Raw genomic sequence first — 22,186 nt, forward strand, 5'->3', positions numbered from 1 at the left:
GTGTGTTTTGAAGGGGATAAGGTTGTTTTGTAAATATATAGCATCTAAAAAATAATTCCGTTTATTTCGGGGTACCCCTCGTAACAGTGTATTTTGAAAAATGTAATAGCTCCAGTTTTACCTACACCAAAAATGGGTTCTGGATCCTTTGATGCTTTAACTGATCCTTGTCTTACCTTGCAGCCATCATTCACCAGTTCTTGAGGACTTTTTTATGGTTTTAAGGAAGTTTAATATTTTAGCAGATTGAAATTACTGGCAAGTTTACATTTCATCACAGCGAATACTTCGGATTGAGTAGCATATACTTTGGGGTGTCTATCTTCATGTCATTTAGTGTACTAAGTGGATCACTCTTCCACTGTTCTGTCAGTTCTGTCAGTGATGTGTACCTTAAAAGGTCACTACTTATCAAAATGATTAAACAACTTGCATTCTGATTTTCTTGCATTAATATTAATGGGAATTATATACAAGTTTGGTCTTTCAAGGGAATAAAACATTTTTGGAAAGTATTTATATTTATATATTTATATATTTACTGTTTTTTTTTATTTCAAAACGATACTTTGAGAACTCGCCTCGTAAATAAGACTATTCTAGTCTCCGCTCTCCCCTACATTTAATTTGTTGACACCTACATTAACATTCCTCACCTATTCAATGGAACAGAAAAATGTGGACCTTACCCAACATACCTACCTACCTACCTACCTAAATCGGTTATTATCCGAAATGAAAGAAACTGATTTTTAAACCAGAAATTTATCACGGGAAATGGACTTTTAAAACTAAATGAACAGATACAGAAATATGGAGGAATTCTAAATATTTTGTTTAGTATAAATCATTTCAATATAAAACTTATATGTATATACAAGGTTTAGTTATAAATATTGTACGAGAATTTATTGATATCTAGTTAGCCTAGATCAGTTCCATGCATAAACAAAATATTGCGTTGCCATAGTAACGAACAATAACTTAGTAGAAGTGTCAGTGTAAAGTTTGACGTCAAAAAAGTAAACCAGAGTTACGCAATAAATTAAAATAGAAAAGATGTCCACCGAAATTGTGAAAATCGAAAAATTGGAGTATCGAGCAATCATCAAGTACCTGTATTTAAAAGGGTTAGGAGGTAAGCAGATTTACGAAGATATGCTTAATACCTTTGGTGATCAATGTTCTTCGTATGCGACCGTCAAAAATTGGACTGCAAGCTTCAAAAGAGATAAAATTTCCATTGAAGATGATGACCGATCGAGAAGGCCAGTTAATGTGTCAGTCCCCGAAAATATCGATGCAGTTCATGACATGATTTTATCGGACCGTCGAATTGGGCTAAAAAGGATATCTGAAGCACTGAATATTTCATACTAACGCGTTCATCATATAGTTCACGTCAATTTGGACATGAGAAAAATTGCTGCAAAATGGATCCCCAAATATTTGAATGTTGACCAAAAGCGTGCAAGGGTAGAAGCATCGCGTTCGATCTGTGCTCGATTTGAAAACGATGTAGACTTCTTAAACCGAATTGTTACTTTGGATGAGACTTGGGTGCATTTCTATAATCCAGAAACAAAGCAACAATCGATGGAATGCCGATATTCTGATTCCCCAAGACCTAAGAAGTTTCGTGTCCAAAAATCTGCTGAAAAAGTTCTTGCTTCAGTTTTTTGGGATTGTCAAGGAGTAATCATGATTGATTTTTTGGATAAGGGTAGAATAATAACTGGAGATTACTATTCGACATTACTGACCACTGTACGGGAAAAAATTAAAGAGAAATGACGCGGAAAGATAACCAAATGTGTGACAACGCCCCTGCACCCAAATCTCATGTTGTCATGCAAAAAATTCGTGATTTCGGGTTCAAATTACTGGAACACCCCCCTTATTCACCAGATTTGGCTCCGTCCGACTATCATCCCTTTCCTCAACTGAAAAAAAGTTTAAAAGGTCGTAAATTTTCTTCCAACGAGGAGGTAAGAAAAGCTGTTGAGGTCTGGTTTGCAGATCAAGAAGAAACATTTTTTTAGAAAGGTCTAGAGAAATTTTGTCTGGTTCTATAGTAAGCTGAGAATTTTTCAATATATCCTCGTATATACAGTGAAAGGTACATTTGAATTAGTCTTTCCTTCAAAGTAATCAACATGGAGAACCTCCTATTTCAACCTACAACAACGACCATTATAGAATTCGGAAAACCTGCGAAACGCTGTGGTTCGAGATCGTGCTTCATCACCAAAAATCGAAGCGAGTTGACCGACATATAGGTTGGTTTAATCCACGTCGAAAATCGTCGCATGAAAATGATCACGATTGACAAAACAATACACAGGAAAGAAACGGAAATAAATCGCCAGGAAAACCTGGAATATAAAATAACATACCGGCCAATATTTAAATAAAATAAAACACTTAAGACGTAATTAAGAATGAAGCAGGAAATGATTCAGTATTGAATCAAAAGAAAAATATGATAAAACATCGCATTAAGCAATATACTATGGTAAAAATAGAAAATAATGGATTAAATCTTCTTCTTCTTCATCGTACGTTGGGATTAGTTCTGTGTTTGCTCCAATGGTTGCCAAACTGCAGCTGGGAAGATGAAGACCAGCTTTCATACCATCTTGTAAGTGGTCGTCTTGGTGGTCGAGATGTATTCGGTTTTTCTTCGTTTGCATCTTTGCCAACCTGTCATCTGACATTCTGACCACGTGGTCTTTCCATTCCCTTCGCCCATTTCTCGCCCATCTCCTACCTCTCCCTTATTTCATCATTTCCCTTGTGAACAAATGAAGTGTGTCCCGCTATTGATGTCAGCGTTCGCATTTCAGTAGTTCTGGTCTCACACAGGTTTTGTACAATTCTGACTTTGCACCTGGTACTCATTTATTTTGATCTTTCGCGTCATTTTTTACATTTCTTGTTATGTTAGCTCCTAGATATTTGAATGACATCACTTGTTTTTTGTATACTGTAGAAGATGGGGATATTTGCATGTTATTGATCACTGCGTCATCAGCATAACATCTTCTTCCAGTTTGCTTTACCTCGTTTATAATCTCGTCCATTATGATGCTGAACAAGATCGGGTTGTCTCTTTGTCTGATACCGGTCGTCACAGTTTATTTTCCATTGTTGAATCTTCCTTGTCTTCAGTTAGAGTTGTTACATTCCACAATCGTACCCTATCAAATGCTTGGGTGAGATCGATGAAGCTTATTCAACTCTATAGCATTTTCCGTTTCCACTTCTATACTTCTGGGTAGACAGGGGTTTGTGTCTCTAATTCACTGTAATCCTTGTAATGGCCTTCACTTTCCAAACTTACTCAAGGATTTGTCATTTGCATAGACACGCATTCGGTTAGAGGTTGATAGTATCTAGTTTATATTGAAAGTGGTGGTTGAATTTGCATTGTATTGAAATTTGTTACTGCCTAAACTATAATCATTTTATCTCCGAATTTCGTTACCTGAACATTTGCAAAGAAATTTTTTTCTGTTGAAACAACAAATTTTGTAGATTGGTAAAGTTTTGGTGTGCGGGACTTTGTATTTTACACAAGGATCTAGTAAATATCTAATTGTAGAATATTTTGAAACAACATCTGATAATTTCGAATTCAAAACAAATCAGGAATTTATTACTGTGCACTTCAATTTATAGTCCGAGGGAGTGAGATCAAAAAATCAATGCCAATCAATTCTTATGCCCCAAAATATTATTTGAGTACGTTTAAAAAATTTTTTTGTTCAATCGGAAACAATCGGAAAATTTACTTATTTATGCAGCAATTTTAAACAAAACGACAAAAAAATTGAATTTAAGAAGGTTGGTGTTTTCTAATTTTGAATATTCAAAATGGCGACCGCGTAAATTGACTTTAAGTATATGTTTTTGAATTTCATTAAAATTAAGGATTTTGAGAAACGGTTTGTTGGAATCAACAGATTGAGAGTTGTAAATTAAATATAAATAAATTTCCCGGACTATAAATACGGAGATATGATATATGCAGAGACGCAAGGGCTGCAGAATTCTTGAAAAAACAAAACTGAAAACTAAGAATATCATATGACAATAATATAATGTAAATAATGATCTAGACTAAACAACATTGATGTGAAAATACAAGATGTATTGGATGATACTTTTGGTGGAGGTTTTAAGCTGGTATTTGGGATACAAAGTATCTGTCCCAAGAAAGAAAACACAAAAATTTAATCTCGCATAATGAAATTTTGATATATATTGTGGGATATTTGGAGTAGCTCTCCGCAAACATGATGAAACAGTATCGTGATCTGCGTGGCCTAGAACCATTTTATTGGAACGCCCGGTATATGTATGAACGTCAAGTACCCAGATATTTTGATACAACTACAGATAGCAAAATTTTTATAGCAAAATGTAAGTGCTAATGTTCCTCAAACCCAAATAATGCAATTAAAGTTCTACCGATTATTATTGCGGTCAAATTAATATACAGTGATGATCCCAGAAGTTCCTGGGACATCGAAAACACAAAAATTTTGGGAAAAATATATTTATTTTCTAATCTCTTTTTAACTCTATACACTAATTCGTTAATTTTGGTCATTGACATAACGGATATGTCAGCTGGTGTATTCCAACACTTTCGTCTTAGCCGTTTTTGCTCAAATGATGCAATCAGTTGCGAATAATACTCGCCGTTGATTGTTTTTCAATTTTTCAAGGTAGTTAATGAAAATTATTCCACGCGTATCCCAAAAAACCGCCGCGTCTATCGTTTCAGTGCAAATTTTCGGTTCTATCGCACTTTCCGAAATGCCTACTATGTCTGGTAGCTCGCGCACTATCAGTGGACGAGTCTTCGCATGTCGTATGGCCTCGTTTAAACTCTGGTTTGGTTGCGCTAATGACTTTAATCAAGCAACTACCGGGTCAGGCCAGGTACTTCTGGAACCATCCTCGTAGTGAGAGATCCAAGTGTATTCTTAACAGTTTCCAATCATGTTATTAATAGAAAAAGACTATGGTACGGCAGGAAAACGGATAAAATCATACTGTACTCCGCCGAAAATATTTCCCCAATCTTTATATCTGACTGTACTTAATTACGTCATTGCACACAAAAAGAATTTCTCGTTGACGACAACAAAAAGACGAGTCATTCATAAAATTTTTATGATTTTGCCGCATAGATAAATTTTTCTCCTGGAGGGTTGTATTAGTTTACGAGATTCAATGAATATTTTTATGAAATGGTGTATATTGATATTTAAATTTTCGCCATTTTAGAATAAGAATGCAAACATGTTCTAATAAATATGTCGACTGACGAAAGGGCGTATTGGTGATATATATACGAAAGCGAGGCAATTCCAGTAGCGTGTTTAACATTTTATTGAATCATAGTCAAGTCAAATTTGGGGTTTACTTCGAAATTAAAAATCATACACAACTACAATTCTCATAGTTGCTATATGATATTTAACGGGACAGTGACCTATGAGAAAACGGATTGTTAATTTAATATCGTTTCTGGATATCTCGAGAACTTCCTCGCACTTTTCAACCGATACGTTTATAGTCCGGTCATTTTAGACATTCGAAGTTACATAAATTCCCTATAAGCTGATAATCAATGAAATTGTTTAAAATGTAATTAAAACTGAAATTTTAAAGTTTCCCATCATTCCCTTGTGTGGAAAAAATGTTATTCAAGGTCAAAGGTAAAAAATTGAATTTTTCGTGATTTTCAGCAACACGGTAAGTTTTATCAAAAAAATACCTTAGATAAAAATTGTAGACCATAAAATTATCTACAAAAAACGTATGAATACTTTTTTCCTACGAGTCATCGTTTCTGAGATATAACGATTCGAAAAATTGTAATCGTCAAAAAATGCATTTGGCCACTGATTTCTAGCTTTATATGATTTTTCTATCTCGATTAATCTTCGCTAAATGCCTTTTTTTTCACTTCAAGATGAAGGGAAAGCAGATTTAGCAGTTTTTTTGTTTGTTTAGCCGTGCGTGAGTGATCATGGTTCGTACTTTCTCGATATTTGTCCCATATTTGATTACTTTCTAAGGAAAATCTCGATCTATCCCTAAATATTTGCAAATAAAATATATGAATTATAAAAAACTAGCGTTTGTTTCATATCGCATTCCAAACTCTCAGACGGGGTTAATTAAATGAGTAAATATATAAAACCTACATATTTACAGAGGAAATACACACCTTGTCACATCCGGAATCGGTGTATAATACCCAGGAAATGTATGATTCATACAAATTGTTCTTGTCAAATAATCTTACCCTTTCTAGTACGCGTTCGAATGAATATTCTAAATATTTTTCGTGTTTTTGATTTCATTTTGATTGATTTATGTGATAAAGTTCAGTAGTATCAATTTGAAAATTTGAGGAATTCGTGTATTAGTATTTTGATTTCGTATCATATTCAATGAATAATAAAGAAATAATTTTCCAAAATTTTAACTACCAATCGAATGCTTTGGCCCTAACAGATCTTCGTTCTTCAATTTTCCTTGCATTGTACAGGGTATTGAACATGTTGCTATTTTTATGGAATGTTAGATATAACTTTTTAAATACCCTGTAGATCACATTTCAACTTTATATTACTGTGATGTGGATTCAAAATATATAATAAATTGTAACTTTGAAATGACACACCCTGTAAGATGTCTAATACAACGTACAAAGAAGGTACTGAGCTTTATCACACTAATCAATCACCCTGTATATATATATATATATATATATATTCTTCTATCATTTCATGTGTTCTATTGTTTATATGTGTCTCGTACTCTACCAGTTCGTTTTTTTATTTATTCCTCAGTGGACATGGCGATCTGAAATCGATTAATCGAAGAATCGATTCTTGGGAACAAATAAAATATTACTGTTACCGGTTAAAGGATTGATTACTTAAAAACTCGCGAGATGTTTGTGTGTTTAGTTTCCTCAAGGCTTAAACGAGGAATTTGAACATTATTTATACATAAATTTAAAAAAGTCGATCTTTTACACCTCGATTATCTATGAATCGATTCATCAGGTTACGATTCAAATAGATTTAAAAATCGATATTTTTTCAAGTTGTATATCGTCAGGGAACTGTCAATCTATGTGTTTATATGTTTATTATGACATTTTTATTTAATTATTGGTTCGTTTTAACACTCAGAAACCGGACTAGATGATCGAGAATCAAAAATTTTCATTTTGTTTCTATTCGCATACCGAGCTCGTTTTTCATTTCGCTAGCATTGTTGGAATTCGCTTATTTTTGTTTCAATTACGTTTAGTCACACTTTTTGGAACATTCTTCCTTCTGAATTTACCCCTCTCGCCTCTCTTTCATGGCTTGTGCCACACGAGAAACGCAGAAGATTTCACTGGGAGCAAGTTTTCATTTCTGATACACCAATAAACATATTAGTACAGTACCGTATTGAATTTAGAAGATTTTATTTTGTGAGTGGAGATGATTGAAAAACGAACAGTTTTAAGACGTACATCATACATTATAAAACCCTTCGTACAAAGAAAACAAAAAAAAAAAATAGTTAATGACGAAATTTGTAGTTATTTTCACCCATTTTTTTAAATAATATCCGAATGTCATCACAAATTACTTGTATTTCTGAAGCGACAAAATGTGAGGTGTCTTCTGAAGAAATAAACCATTTTTTGTAAAGTACTATTACAAACAAATTCGCAAAATAGTTTCCCTGTCCAAATACTACGAAATTTTAAAAATTCGGTGAATTCGAGCGACGTATTTCACATTTTTCATAAATGGCGAAACTAGTTGGCTGTTTATTGGTAGCAGACGGTTTATTTACAGTATTTCTTCTAAATAATTTCCTGGAAAGTCTATTTATTTATTTCTTTCGTTTCTTTTCGATCTAGTACTTTCTAGAATTTTATTTAGGTGTATAAATGATTTGTATAATCGCAGTTAGTTTTTAAATAAATAGTTTTAGTGAAAAAAACAAAGTAGTGAAAGTAATCGCAGATTTATTCAAGTGATATTTATAAATACTTTAACAATGAATTTAGTAGCCAACCAGTTAGAATAAATACTTTTAGTAAGATACCAGATGATTCGAAGTTTTTTACTGGTCCACAGCTTTCGAAGATCTTTAGCGTCTTTACTCGCACAGCAGATATGACGACGATCAAATGACGCGGGGGATGGAAGACCTCAACGGTCGCTGAGGGGTACATTTCAGATTTGTGTGATTAGTTGCCTGTTGCATCATCAGAATCAGCTTCTCCAATCTTCAAGTAGCAACAATACATGTCAAGATGATTTAAGAAATTCGTTATATTCGCAAGAAGTCTGCATAAGCAACTGTTCTAATTGCAGTTTTTCAAATTAACCTTATTTCACTGTAAATGAATGAATAAATAAGTCCAAAAAATCTTTTTTTAACTAGTGTTAACATTATTTTTAATTTTTACGTCCAATGTTCATCTGGAACCTCAAGTTTCCTATCATTTATAGTCTAGACTAGATAGTCTGGATTTCTGTTTAATCTTGTAAAGCCCTCTTCATATACAAACAAACCAAGATTGAGTCTTGAAAGTTTAGGGGGGGAGGATTAGGAGGATGCAAAGTGGGTGCTTCGAATTCTCAATACAGTGCAAAGGCAGCGATTTTTAGAAAGTATGAGCCGTTTATTTAATAGGTTATAGTCTTTTGTGGCATAGGAAAGGAGAGTTCGTGCCAAAAGAAGTAAAGATCACGCAATATTTTTTTAACTAAGGACGTTACGTCAACAATTTATCGAAAAATGCGCGGCAAAATCAACCGAGGTGTGTGCTTGTTTCATACAATATTCCAGTTCCCAATAATTCAAGACTAATGTACACGAATGTGGCTTCGTAGACATTGAACACCCACCATACATCCCTGATCTTGTCCCGTCCGACCATATTTTGTTCGCAAACCGAGGGGTAAATATTTTGACAGCGTAGAAGCTTTAGTTCTTAAAAGTGTATAAAAATAAATGTTTAATGTTTACTTGTAGCAGATGGTTTATTTACAGTATTTCTTCTAAATAATTTCTAGGAAAGTCTATTTATTTATTTCTTTCGTTTCTTTTCGATCTAGTACTTTCTAGAATTTTATTTAGGTGTATAAATGATTTGTATAATCGCAGTTAGTTTTTAAATAAATAGTCTTACTGAAAAAACAAAATAGTGAAAGTAATCGCAGAAATTATTCAAGTGATATTTATGAATACGTAAAATATATTGAAAACTAATCACAGTTTTTCGATTTATGACCTTTATTTCTGTGTTGGGTTAAGAATTTATTTACCGCATTACGTATATTGATGAAAAGAGTGTTTTATTTCCCCAATCCCGCAACAATCACGTTCAACACCATAAACTATACACAAATATAAATATTAGAAGCCGGTTGTGTTTTCCTCTTGTTTTTGTCGGTTGTTAAATTAGAATTAATCAATTTCTCTTAGTCTTTCTGGGAGTTTCATTGTGAATTGCACCTGGCTGTTACCACTACATGTGTTTCGTACGAAGTTAAATATTGTTTTAGAAAATGAGCAATGGAACGCACTAGTGCTTTCCCCTATATCAAAATATGGTAACTCTACTAGTTATTAAAACGGTTATAAATTACATTGTGACAATTTTTGGGAGCAAAATATAAACCAACATTAATTAATCAACAGTTACGGCCAATTAAAATTCTCGTTAACTCGACACCGTTCCCGCTACATCCACGTAGGTACATGAATCATGGATTTAATGGAAAGGTGATGGAGTTTTCAGAAAGAGGAAGACGATATAGACATATTGCTAATCGGAGCCAACAAATATCTGGTTTCGGAATATCTTTGTTTATTTATTAGTTGAAAAAAATTATGAAACAACATAAACAAGTAAAAAAATCGTCGCATTTTCGGCGCAATAGATTACAACGCATTTTTACAGCAAATATTAAAGAATTAGAATTTTTAACTGGCTTAGAAGCTTTCTCAAAGACCGATCCATCCAGACCGCTATCGATGGACACACAGAAAGGTTTGAGATTTCCCAAGGATGCATCTCAAAAATTTACTCAACAAAATTGCAAACCCCATCTCTAAGCAATCTAACTGAATTTAATGCAAAAAAAACCAGGGCTTCTGTTTTTTCTAAGAAGATTGCAGCTCAGGATTTAGTCCTGTCTGGACATCTCACCATCACTCCAACTTATTGGGTATTGAGGTTGGAAGCTACACGTCCTGGCATAGTCACTGGGTCGATTTAGCCAAGGAAGCTTCAGAAAATCTTTAAAACCAAAAAACTATATACCCCGCGACAGCTAGTAATCCTCTACAAGGCCCAGATTCGTCTATTTTTGGAGTATTTCTCGCACTTTTGGAGCTCGTCTCCCAAGCATTTATTGAGGATGCTGGACTCAATGCAGAAGAGATCACTTCGACTTATAGGCGATCTAGAGTTGAACAGAGACTTGGACTTTCCTGAACTCTACAACCTACAGTTCAAGATCTATTTTTAATGTTTTGAGACTGCGAGTGAATTTTTTTTATTGACTTCAAGGAACTAATACTGCGTTAAAAGGCTACTGTATAGGAATGTTGCTTCGCAAAGATTGGACACCCACATATAGCCCTGATCTGGCCCCGTCCGACTATTTTTGTGTGCAAAGTTAGAGGTCGATTTAGAGGGTATAGAATATAGATAAGAAACTTACCATGAGTTCCCGTCTGAGTTTATCCAATTCCAAAGCGGAAGGGGGCGGGGAGTTTTTGTTAGATCGTCCTCTCCTCAATTCCTCCAACTGTCTCGTTAACTCTTCCACTTTGGCCACAGCCAGAGATAGCTCCTTTTCTTTTTCATTGAAAAGGGCTCGTATGGAGTCAAGGTCACTTGCTGTAAAGGAAAAATATATATATAAATAACTGAGGGCAAGGCAATCGAGCTGAAAAAAGTAAGTTTTACATTATAAAAGTTTTGTTTAAGTGCAATTCTTAATATAATTTTCGACCTTAAAGATTCAAACATCCGAATTTTGTAAATATAATAATAATAAAAAGCTACGAAGGGCCTTTTTTGTTAAAGTGCAACTTGTAGTTGACTGTTTATTTTCTTGTATCTTTTTATAAGATATACCAAAAAAAAAATGTTGAAAAATATATTTAGATTCTTTCAGGATCTTTTCATTTTCTTGTACTATAATATAGTTTTGTGAAATCAAGTTTATTTTAATTTAAGGACTAAAAAACTGAGAGAAATAAACTTCGAAGGGCTGTCACCAAAGAAAGTAAATTAAATTTTCTATGTTAGTCTCAAAGATCCAAACAGCTGCTCTTAAGTTAACTAGTTTATTTTCTTTATTCCTACTTTTCCAAATATATCTTTGCATTTTCCGGATAGGAAAAACTTTGTTTCACAAGAAAATATAGAGGGTGTCTAATATAAGTTTTGTCAGTTTCTAATGTGGATTTTCTTCAACATTTGTGGAGTCGTCACCTCATTTGGTCCATCATTGCGAGGCTGGTCTTCGCAAATTGTACGACCTCATTTAAACACTATTAATGGCTGCCAAACAAATACTAAACAACATGGAGTCTTCAAACTTGAAACATTTGATGTATAGATCCCAAAGTACTTCTGGAACCTTCCTCGTAGTGTGCATCTCCATAAGACGAATATGTAGATTCATATGACTTTTAATGAACTACGAATACCACATTGAACAGAAACTATTCCCTTAATATGACAATTTATGTACTTGATTGAAAAGAGTGTCGATTTATCAGACATTTTGACGAAGATTGAATTGCGTTTACAATCTTATATGCAATATCAGCAACGAAGCTCGTCTTTCATAACAGAAAATCGATATTGATATATATTCTGAGAGGTTTTCAAATTATAAATTTAATAAAGAATAAACCCTTTTGGGGATTTTCTAGTTACCTTAGATGGATTATTGATATTTAAAGATGAAAAGTTGGTAATAAAAAAATATCGTACGATAGGAGTGAAATTTCAATTTGAGTATCTTAAAGAACAAAAAAAAAGAAAACAAAATTAACGTCGGGTATGAAAACGCAACAAAATAATAATTATGAACACTTATTGGAATAGAAAGATATATAAAAGTACTGAAAGCATTTCTTCAATGAGATGAAACCTACAGTGACTTTTTTCCGCTAGTAACACTTCGTTCTTGTTTTATTATTCATTATACCCACGTATAGATATGAAATTTTTCCTGATAAATGTTAAAAATGCTGTGGAAATTGTTGAATACATTTCACGAAGATAACCCCATGGGAAAAACTCAAGTCTAAGCTTATTAATTTTTCGATTCGATGAAAATTTTGTGCCTGATAAGTAATCAAGTATTAGTGAGTCGAGGAACGAAAAATATTTGATTTGTGAGAGATCGAAGACGGGTCCTTCCATCTAGACAATGCACCTGCTATATAACCATCTCCGTCAACGGTTTTGGGCTACAAACGACACCTCGTTTACCTTACCTGGCCCCGTGTCACTTTTTGTTATTCCCAGCAATGGGAGCATCGATGACCTAATATATATTGAGGATAATGACGTCGTTTTGTAAAAATAAATCAAAATATACAATTTTTAAAGAATAATTATTTTTGGATCCTCCCTCGTACTGTTTTGAATGATGATTGATTGCTTAGTTTGCAAAATATTTTAAAAATAATAGAAAATTCAATCAAAAGTTTTTTTACTAAAAATCTCTATATCATTACGAATAGTTTCCAATATTTAAGTAAAAAATTTTCTATTTCTAGCAGAATCTTAAATAGAAAATAATCCTAGTCATGCGAGACTAAATTGTTTGTGAATTTCGTATAACCCACGTATATGAAATATTAAACAGAAAGAAGAATTCTTTTCAGACGAGTTGGATTGCTTGTAAATAGTGTATAAACTATGTATAAAAAGCACGACAAATTTCTAGCATTTCAAATAGGAAAAAAATCTCGTTCGACGATAGTGTGAATAACGTATAACCCTCGTAAGTTGAAGGGAAAAATTTGACGCCATTTTATACTAGTTTAGTTGAACGACAAACCAGATTGTTTTGCTTGGAAGTCTGAAAGCTCATCGAAGACGATTTTGAACATAGTTTTTCAACATCTCGGATAACAATCATCATCATTTCATAAACCAAACAATTTATAAACATACCAAACTACTCCCTACTTAGTAGAATCCCTAAGTAGGAAAATCCTGTGTACAGACCTTGTTTGACATTCAATGGTTTTTTTGATCCTGAAGAAGATGTTGACGCGTTCAAATCAATCGCAGAAGAACGAATCAATCTTCACCGAGACAATGCGAGCTTTCACACCAATTCAAACAAAAATGATGGGTCATTCGCCATACAGACCTTGTTTGACATTCAATGGTTTTTTTGATCCTGAAGAAGATGTTGACGCGTTCAAATCAATCGCAGAAGAACGAATCAATCTTCACCGAGACAATGCGAGCTTTCACACCAATTCAAACAAAAATGATGGGTCATTCGCCATACAGACCTTGTTTGACATTCAATGGTTTTTTTGATCCTGAAGAAGATGTTGATGCGTTCAAATCAATCGCAGAAGAACGAATCAATCTTCACCGAGACAATGCGAGCTTTCACACCAATTCAAACAAAAATGATGGGTCATTCGCCATACAGACCTTGTTTGACATTCAATGGTTTTTTTGATCCTGAAGAAGATGTTGATGCGTTCAAATCAATCGCAGAAGAACGAATCAATCTTCACCGAGACAATGCGAGCTTTCACACCAATTCAAACAAAAATGATGGGTCATTCGCCATACAGACCTTGTTTGACATTCAATGGTTTTTTTGATCCTGAAGAAGATGTTGACGCGTTCAAATCAATCGCAGAAGAACGAATCAATCTTCACCGAGACAATGCGAGCTTTCACACCAATTCAAACAAAAATGATGGGTCATTCGCCGTACAGACCTTGTTTGACATTCAATGGTTTTTTTGATCCTGAAGAAGATGTTGATGCGTTCAAATCAATCGCAGAAGAACGAATCAATCTTCACCGAGACAATGCGAGCTTTCACACCAATTCAAACAAAAATGATGGGTCATTCGCCATACAGACCTTGTTTGACATTCAATGGTTTTTTTGATCCTGAAGAAGATGTTGATGCGTTCAAATCAATCGCAGAAGAACGAATCAATCTTCACCGAGACAATGCGAGCTTTCACACCAATTCAAACAAAAATGATGGGTCATTCGCCATACAGACCTTGTTTGACATTCAATGGTTTTTTTGATCCTGAAGAAGATGTTGATGCGTTCAAATCAATCGCAGAAGAACGAATCAATCTTCACCGAGACAATGCGAGCTTTCACACCAATTCAAACAAAAATGATGGGTCATTCGCCATACAGACCTTGTTTGACATTCAATGGTTTTTTTGATCCTGAAGAAGATGTTGATGCGTTCAAATCAATCGCAGAAGAACGAATCAATCTTCACCGAGACAATGCGAGCTTTCACACCAATTCAAACAAAAATGATGGGTCATTCGCCATACAGACCTTGTTTGACATTCAATGGTTTTTTTGATCCTGAAGAAGATGTTGATGCGTTCAAATCAATCGCAGAAGAACGAATCAATCTTCACCGAGACAATGCGAGCTTTCACACCAATTCAAACAAAAATGATGGGTCATTCGCCATACAGACCTTGTTTGACATTCAATGGTTTTTTTGATCCTGAAGAAGATGTTGACGCGTTCAAATCAATCGCAGAAGAACGAATCAATCTTCACCGAGACAATGCGAGCTTTCACACCAATTCAAACAAAAATGATGGGTCATTCGCCATACAGACCTTGTTTGACATTCAATGGTTTTTTTGATCCTGAAGAAGATGTTGATGCGTTCAAATCAATCGCAGAAGAACGAATCAATCTTCACCGAGACAATGCGAGCTTTCACACCAATTCAAACAAAAATGATGGGTCATTCGCCATACAGACCTTGTTTGACATTCAATGGTTTTTTTGATCCTGAAGAAGATGTTGATGCGTTCAAATCAATCGCAGAAGAACGAATCAATCTTCACCGAGACAATGCGAGCTTTCACACCAATTCAAACAAAAATGATGGGTCATTCGCCATACAGACCTTGTTTGACATTCAATGGTTTTTTTGATCCTGAAGAAGATGTTGACGCGTTCAAATCAATCGCAGAAGAACGAATCAATCTTCACCGAGACAATGCGAGCTTTCACACCAATTCAAACAAAAATGATGGGTCATTCGCCGTACAGACCTTGTTTGACATTCAATGGTTTTTTTGATCCTGAAGAAGATGTTGATGCGTTCAAATCAATCGCAGAAGAACGAATCAATCTTCACCGAGACAATGCGAGCTTTCACACCAATTCAAACAAAAATGATGGGTCATTCGCCATACAGACCTTGTTTGACATTCAATGGTTTTTTTGATCCTGAAGAAGATGTTGACGCGTTCAAATGAATCGCAGAAGAACGAATCAATCTTCACCGAGACAATGCGAGCTTTCACACCAATTCAAACAAAAACGATGGGTCATCCGCCTGTTTGACATTTAATGGTTTTTTTGCTCCCGAAGAAGATGTTGACGCGTTCAAATCACGTCTTTTGGAGGTTAGCTTCGACAAGTTTTTATTTGGATATCTTAAAACCAAAATAGCAACCCTCGTATTAGAAAATCGGTTTTTCGCCGCTAACCTAGAAAGAGTGTTTTGTTCAAAAAATATGAGTATGAATCACATAAACAGAAACATATATTTTATGCGATGATATCTCTGAAACAGCCATAATATTTTTCAATATAAACCTAATGAATTTATTATTTTTTTTCAGACGTGTGGCGGTTACACTTTTCTTTGTATGACTATTTGAAATTGGAAATGTATATCATGAATTACGGCTATAATAAACGTTGGAAAAAGTATTTTTTAAATACGAGGGTCGTACGAAAAAATAAAACAGGCGGACTAAAAAGTTATTAAATTAGTTAGCCGACGACATCCGCAGCTGTACCCCCTTAAATAAATAAACAAAAAAGTCTATTACATTCTCGGAAGAAGGCGTTTTTCTTTTCTTTTTACTCTGTTTTCTCTTTTTTGTCCTTTTTCGTTGCATTTTGCAGAAGAAAATTTTTCTTTATCAGGACAAATTTGAAACATCCCTCGCCCCACACGAATAAAGCCCTAACCCATTCAAAAACAATCCAACGACCCTCAATCTAGGCTAGCATAGAAAAAAATTTTTGTTTAATAAAATTTTATTTTATTATTCAATATAGTTTAAACATTTTTATAATACGATTTATCTATCAAAATAGGCTTCAGTTTCGTCAATACCATTTTCATTAGAGCAGAATTTCATTTTAGCGAGCGTCATATTGAGGTTTGGGGCCAGAAAAAATCGCTAGTGGTTAGAGCTGGAGAATACTATAGATGCAGGGGAATTTCGATGCCTGATTCGTGCATTTTGCCTTCGTTATCATTGAATTGAGATTGCCTTGGTGAAGCATTACTTTCTTCTTCATTTTTACACGATTTAGTTCTTCAAACACTCCAATAACGCTACGATAGACGCTTTGGACTCCGGGGTGAAAAAACTTCATCCATTGTCACATATCGATACAAAAAATTCGGGTTTATTACCATTAAATAGCTCTAAGTACTGAGAATCGTCAATTTGAACAGAGCCTATGGATTTAAACTTGTAGTACCATCTATGTGTCAGCGTATTAACTTTCCACTCCAGATTTTTTTATAATTGGGTATAGTTTGGGATAAATTTCACCAGAAATTTTGTGTTTTCCTAAAGTTCTTGGCTTCATATTCAAAATTTTTTCACAAAGTTTCAACTAGCTGCTTCAATTCGTTTTATTTAAGTAGAGCTCGAACGACCACCCAGTCAAGTCTCAAATTCAGTTCCGCGTATGACTAAAGAACACCAACACAAATCAAAAATAAAATGGAGGTCAAAGTTGTTCCGATTGGGACGAGAATCATTAGAAGATAAGCCACGATTTGGAGGTCCTGCAACTCCAGAAAACATTAATGAAAGAGGATTTTTGTTAGCATCAGCTGAAGTGACCTTTAGTATCTTAATGGACTCGCGGCGCGTTCCCGTTTCGTGTTGACATGTAACGGCAAATTATCATGGTGAAAAGTACATGAATTCTCTGACCATTCTCTGAAACACACGACAGTAATCGAAAAAAACGATGAGTATCATTTTGACGTGATTTCGGCTAGCTAATTTTTGTAGCACCGTTCTTCAGATTTTCTGGCAGTTTCTAATGAAGCGTTTGATGAATAGAAAACCCTTTTGCGACTTCTACTGGACGTTGTTTTTGCAAAATATTCTTATCTTTTGGTACTAGTCTAGCATAACCATAACATGAGCAAAACATATTAAGTTGATGTTGAAAGTCTCTGCTATCTCTCTGATGCCGATACGACGATTTTCGAGTACCATTAGACCAAGAGCAGAAAAGTTAAGCACTCCTCTTGACTAGAATGGAGCAAATATGGTCAAGAGATGGCACACTTGATGTTATTGCCGTTGGTAAGTTGTTAACTACTTCTCAAAATACTTCTGCAATATTTTCAACGGTTTAGTAGTCGTAACTCCATTGGAAACAATGTTTCAAGCTCAACTTTTGTTCCATAGTCATCGGAAGATAAAAACGGTTGACAAACCCGCACAAATTGATCAGACCATGTACACACTTAGTCTAATGACTTTGATTCTGTTGAAGATGTTCTTCATTTGTCTAAAATCTCTTCGTTTCGAAACAGAAAGTAATCGAAGAGGGCCAGTTCAGCTAAATTTTCTACTATACATAATGGTGATGAAACCAAAGTTTTTTCTTCAACAAATGTAGTAGTTTCGTCTTAAAATCGGCATCAAAAAATCAGTATAATATTGGGTAATTAACGTTTACTCTTTTCCCAAATAATGAATGAAGATTACACATTTGGAATTCCAAAGATCATGACATTATTAAACGAAAAACTTTTATTGCGTCTTCGGCTACGACCATAGTCAGATAAATATGAAATTTTTACAGATAATATTAGAAATATGGTGAAAACTAACGATATATTCATCGTAGAGAAAATCAACTCCCTCGTATACAAAATACAGGTTCATTGACATTTGTTGCAATAAAAATGTATCTTCACAAATCTGTCTTTCGAGTAAATTTTTAATTAGACAATTTTGAGCATAAAAAAAATTGCCAAATGATTTGTTCGGTTGCAAGTATCTGTAAAATGGATCGAAAGTTGCTAAGCCCGATTTGCAAAGTTTCAGCCTTGTGAAAGTACCTTAATCGAAATGGAGGCCAGCTCTTAGACTACCACCACAGACATCTCAATAAATGATTCATTTTGATATAGGAATACAAACCCTTACGGGGTCCAGTTGCTGAGATATAGGGTGTTCAAAATTTTAAATCAAATTGCCATAAATCAAAAACGCGTTTAAATTTTTTTTTTCAAATTTTGTGACCAATATACTCCTTAATAAAGTAATATTTTGACATAAACAAACTTTGAAAAAATTTGCCCCAGTGGCGTAAAAAATTGGGGGATAAAAGTGACAACTAACCCTGACAGCGCGCCACCGGTTAAAGTTTTTCAAAGTTTGTTTATGTCAAATTATTACTTTATTAAGGAGTATATAAGTCACCAAATTTGAAAAAAAAATTCAAAGGCGTTTTTGATTTATGGCAGATTTTGATTAAAAATTTTGAACACCCTATATCTCAGCAACTAGGCCCCATAAGGGTTCGTGTTCCCATATCAAAATGAATCATTTATTGAGATCTCTCTGTGATAGAGCGTTGTCGATCGAAAATAGCAACACCCTGTATATTTTATCAAAACTATGACGTTTTACGGTTTCCTACTAGTTTTTCTTTGAAATTCAATCTAGTATTGATCAAACTTTATTCGCTGTGGTTGTAAACTAAATACATTATTTCTGGGTCTTAAAACGTTTTTCGATTTGTTCACTCATTTATCTTTTCATCGGGTCAAAAGGTTAACTAAAAAAAAGGCGACTCCAACTAAGATTTATTGAGAGTTCATTCGGAGTTCTTCGATATTTTTTTATTTTTTCCCCCGTAAACAAGTTTCAAACATTAAATTGAAGATGACGGAAAAATTTCATATCAAATATCTATATATAAAGACTGGCCTAAATTAACTGAATATTTCCATCTGTTTTCTAGAAAAATGTGTTTCCCTCAATCTTTTAAAACATATTTCTGCATGATTATAGTGTGGAACCGTTATATTCGTATTTCGTACCCACACACACTGTTTTGTTTCATGCTCAACCAACCGCGAGCATTTCCTTCCGAATATATTTATTTTATCTTCTCGGTTTCGTTTTTGAATACATTATTACGAGGGCTGAATAACATAATCAAAATCTACCCCGTATCGAAGTGTGATTTGTCCTGTTAACTAGCAACATCGATAATCTCGATTTGCATTCAATGTTTCATTCTATAGATTCTTTTTAAAACATTTCAAGCATGCTCAGTGATAAGCTTTGTGAAGAACCTGTTGACCAATGCATTATGTTGAAACGAACCACCACTCGAGGTGTATCCTAGAACATTCAACGAATCATTGATAACTTCTTAATCTATTCACACCAGAGCACTAATAAATCTTCAGCAAAAAAACAGAACAGAATTAAAGTTCATTTGTAAAACAAACGACAAACTATAAAGAAAATGGTAATTAGAAAACGAGGAGTAATCCACTTCAAAAAAAAAGGTTTTAAAGCGCTAAAAGCCATAATCCACAATATTGAAAGGCTTGATGAAGATGTATTTGATAGTAACAGAATCCAATAGACATCGCAGATGCACTGGAGCTTTCTTCCTTCTACGTGCTCTCAATTCAGCATCTTTCCGTCATTTTCTGATGATTATGTCACTTTTATATATTAGAGATCTGTGGTTCTGAGCTACGTCTAACAAAATTGATCTATGGTAGATCATTTGAGACCTTGATTCCTTCTTACAAAGCTTCCCGTTTGTATCCAACGAGTCACAATGCAATGGATTGTAGACTACGATTTTACTTATAAATCTGCAACTTACGTGTATGATCTACCGTCTTAAATTGAGGCTACTACCTTATCAAAGATGCAGATGAATATAGTTTTCACTTACTAATTGTTCTAACGAGTTTTTTTGGTCTTGTACGGTTTGGTGATAGGCGCTGGTGACTTTTCGTTTCGGGAATGTACTAAGAAACCATTTTCTGTCTTATTTGCGTTTGACATTATTCGATGTCGTTGATTTTATTCTGAACTGTTTGTCGCGGTTGATATTTCGTTCTTCTGTCATTATTCTAAGCATTGACCGAGGATTTAGGCGAATTAGAAGGTTAGTTTCAGCCTGTGTAAAAGTTCGATAGCGATGAGATTCCGCTTCTTCAATTGTATGACAAACACCAATATCATGAAAGTATAAAATCTACTTCTGAAAGAGATCTAATGATCGCACGTAGTCAGAATCTCTTACCACTTCCTTCAGACCTTCAGCTTTGTGAACAAAAAATAGTTGGACGTGGCCAAATCAAGGCTATATAGTGGGTATTCAATCTCTTTGAAGGCTTGGAGAGCGTAGCAATTTTAACTGAAGCATTGTCATGAAGTAAGCGCATACCTCGATCGATTTTGCCACGCCTTGCTGCAAGTTTGCTGAGACTTGTCACTGGCGCGCGCATAAAGATTTTGGCGAACTCTTGCAGCATATTTGTGTGATGTTATTGTATGTTTCTTTTCAAATACCCCTCGTAAGAAATAGATATCTCGTATTAAGGATTATTTCAAATAAAAGAAGGCTTCCACAGTTAACAAAAGAATGGCTTCCGGTATAAAATAACGGCAACAAACAAGGAAACAAAGACAAAAATATGATACATTGTAACACGAGTGCGAATTCTTTGTAGATTGTTTTTGGAAAAAAAATACTTTAGAAATATGATACGAAATAGATTATTTGATATCAAAACTTCAGGTTTTGTTAATTGAATGAATATGACTTTTTTATTTATTGAAATGTACATAATTTATTATGAAGAATTTATATTTTTTCATTCCTGTGACTTCCCTTGAAAACTCTAACTGTTTATCTGATTCTAACATGAAATTATTTCTGTTTTCCACGTAATATTATAACTAAACTTATGGTTAGTTTATAAATATAAAACTCTACGAAATACTTACTGAGAGAAATATTATTTTGTTTCTGTTGGTCGACTTGCCCTCGAAGGGCTCTAAGTTTACGCAGTTTGAGTTCTTGCGCATCGACGCGATCCCTCAACCGACGTAATCGCTCGCTTTCCGCATGGACGCGCTGCTGTCGCGCCTCTTGTTCTTTCAGGTACCTAAGCCTTTGTTCTTTGGCAGCCAGCAATTGATGCTGCGATTCTATCTGCGCTTGCTGCTGACACGCCATTTCGCGCAGCTCACTTAACGTCAACTGCACTCCCTCTGGTAGCTGTAACGAAAAAAAAAAAATTATCCACAAGATTCGTACGTATACCTTTACAATAATTTACAGTAAATTTTTGCCCAAGAAATTCTAGCTGTTGTGATTAGTAGCAAAGGTCAACATCAGCATTATCTCAAAAACTCTGGTAGCACTCTCTCAGCTGTGTTCTCCCTCCTCATATCTCCGGAAACCTGTCCGGGTGACCATGGAGGAAGTTTGATGTTAATATTTTTCAATTTTAGCAAAAGGACGAAAGCTGACCAAGCCTTTAGTTCAAGTCATAAATTTTCTAAATTGGTTATCGTAAGTTGTTTGGAGGTTATCAAAAATCCTGGCTTAATCTTTTACATTTTGATCTGCCAAATTATTGGCAAACGAGGATTGGAATCGGAACCAAATAAAAGGATGCAGAGATGCTACTACGTTTTTTCTGATCTCTGTTATGTTAAATCCGTTACTTTGATCAAAGATATTAGCGAAAAATTAGAAACATTTGAAATGTGGTTTCATAGGATGCGAAATGAATTGCTGCAAGACATCCTGAAAGGCAAA

The 22,186-nt window shown here is 34.5% G+C and overlaps 1 protein-coding gene across 3 annotated transcripts in view; it reads right to left on the reverse strand.

Moving 5' to 3' along the window:
- The window catches only part of LOC130441776 (cortactin-binding protein 2), a 128,522-nt gene that overhangs the window by 27,637 nt on the left and 78,699 nt on the right, over window positions 1-22,186 (reverse strand). For all 3 annotated transcript variants that reach the window (XM_056775572.1, XM_056775580.1, XM_056775565.1), the window contains 2 exons: window positions 21,367-21,640; window positions 10,773-10,951 (listed from right to left, as the gene is read on the reverse strand). In XM_056775572.1, the coding sequence (XP_056631550.1) occupies window positions 10,773-10,951; window positions 21,367-21,640 (453 nt within the window). The remainder of the gene's footprint in view (window positions 1-10,772; window positions 10,952-21,366; window positions 21,641-22,186) is intronic.

This window comes from Diorhabda sublineata, chromosome 1 (genome assembly GCF_026230105.1).
Source record: "Diorhabda sublineata isolate icDioSubl1.1 chromosome 1, icDioSubl1.1, whole genome shotgun sequence".
NCBI lineage: Eukaryota > Metazoa > Arthropoda > Insecta > Coleoptera > Chrysomelidae > Diorhabda > Diorhabda sublineata.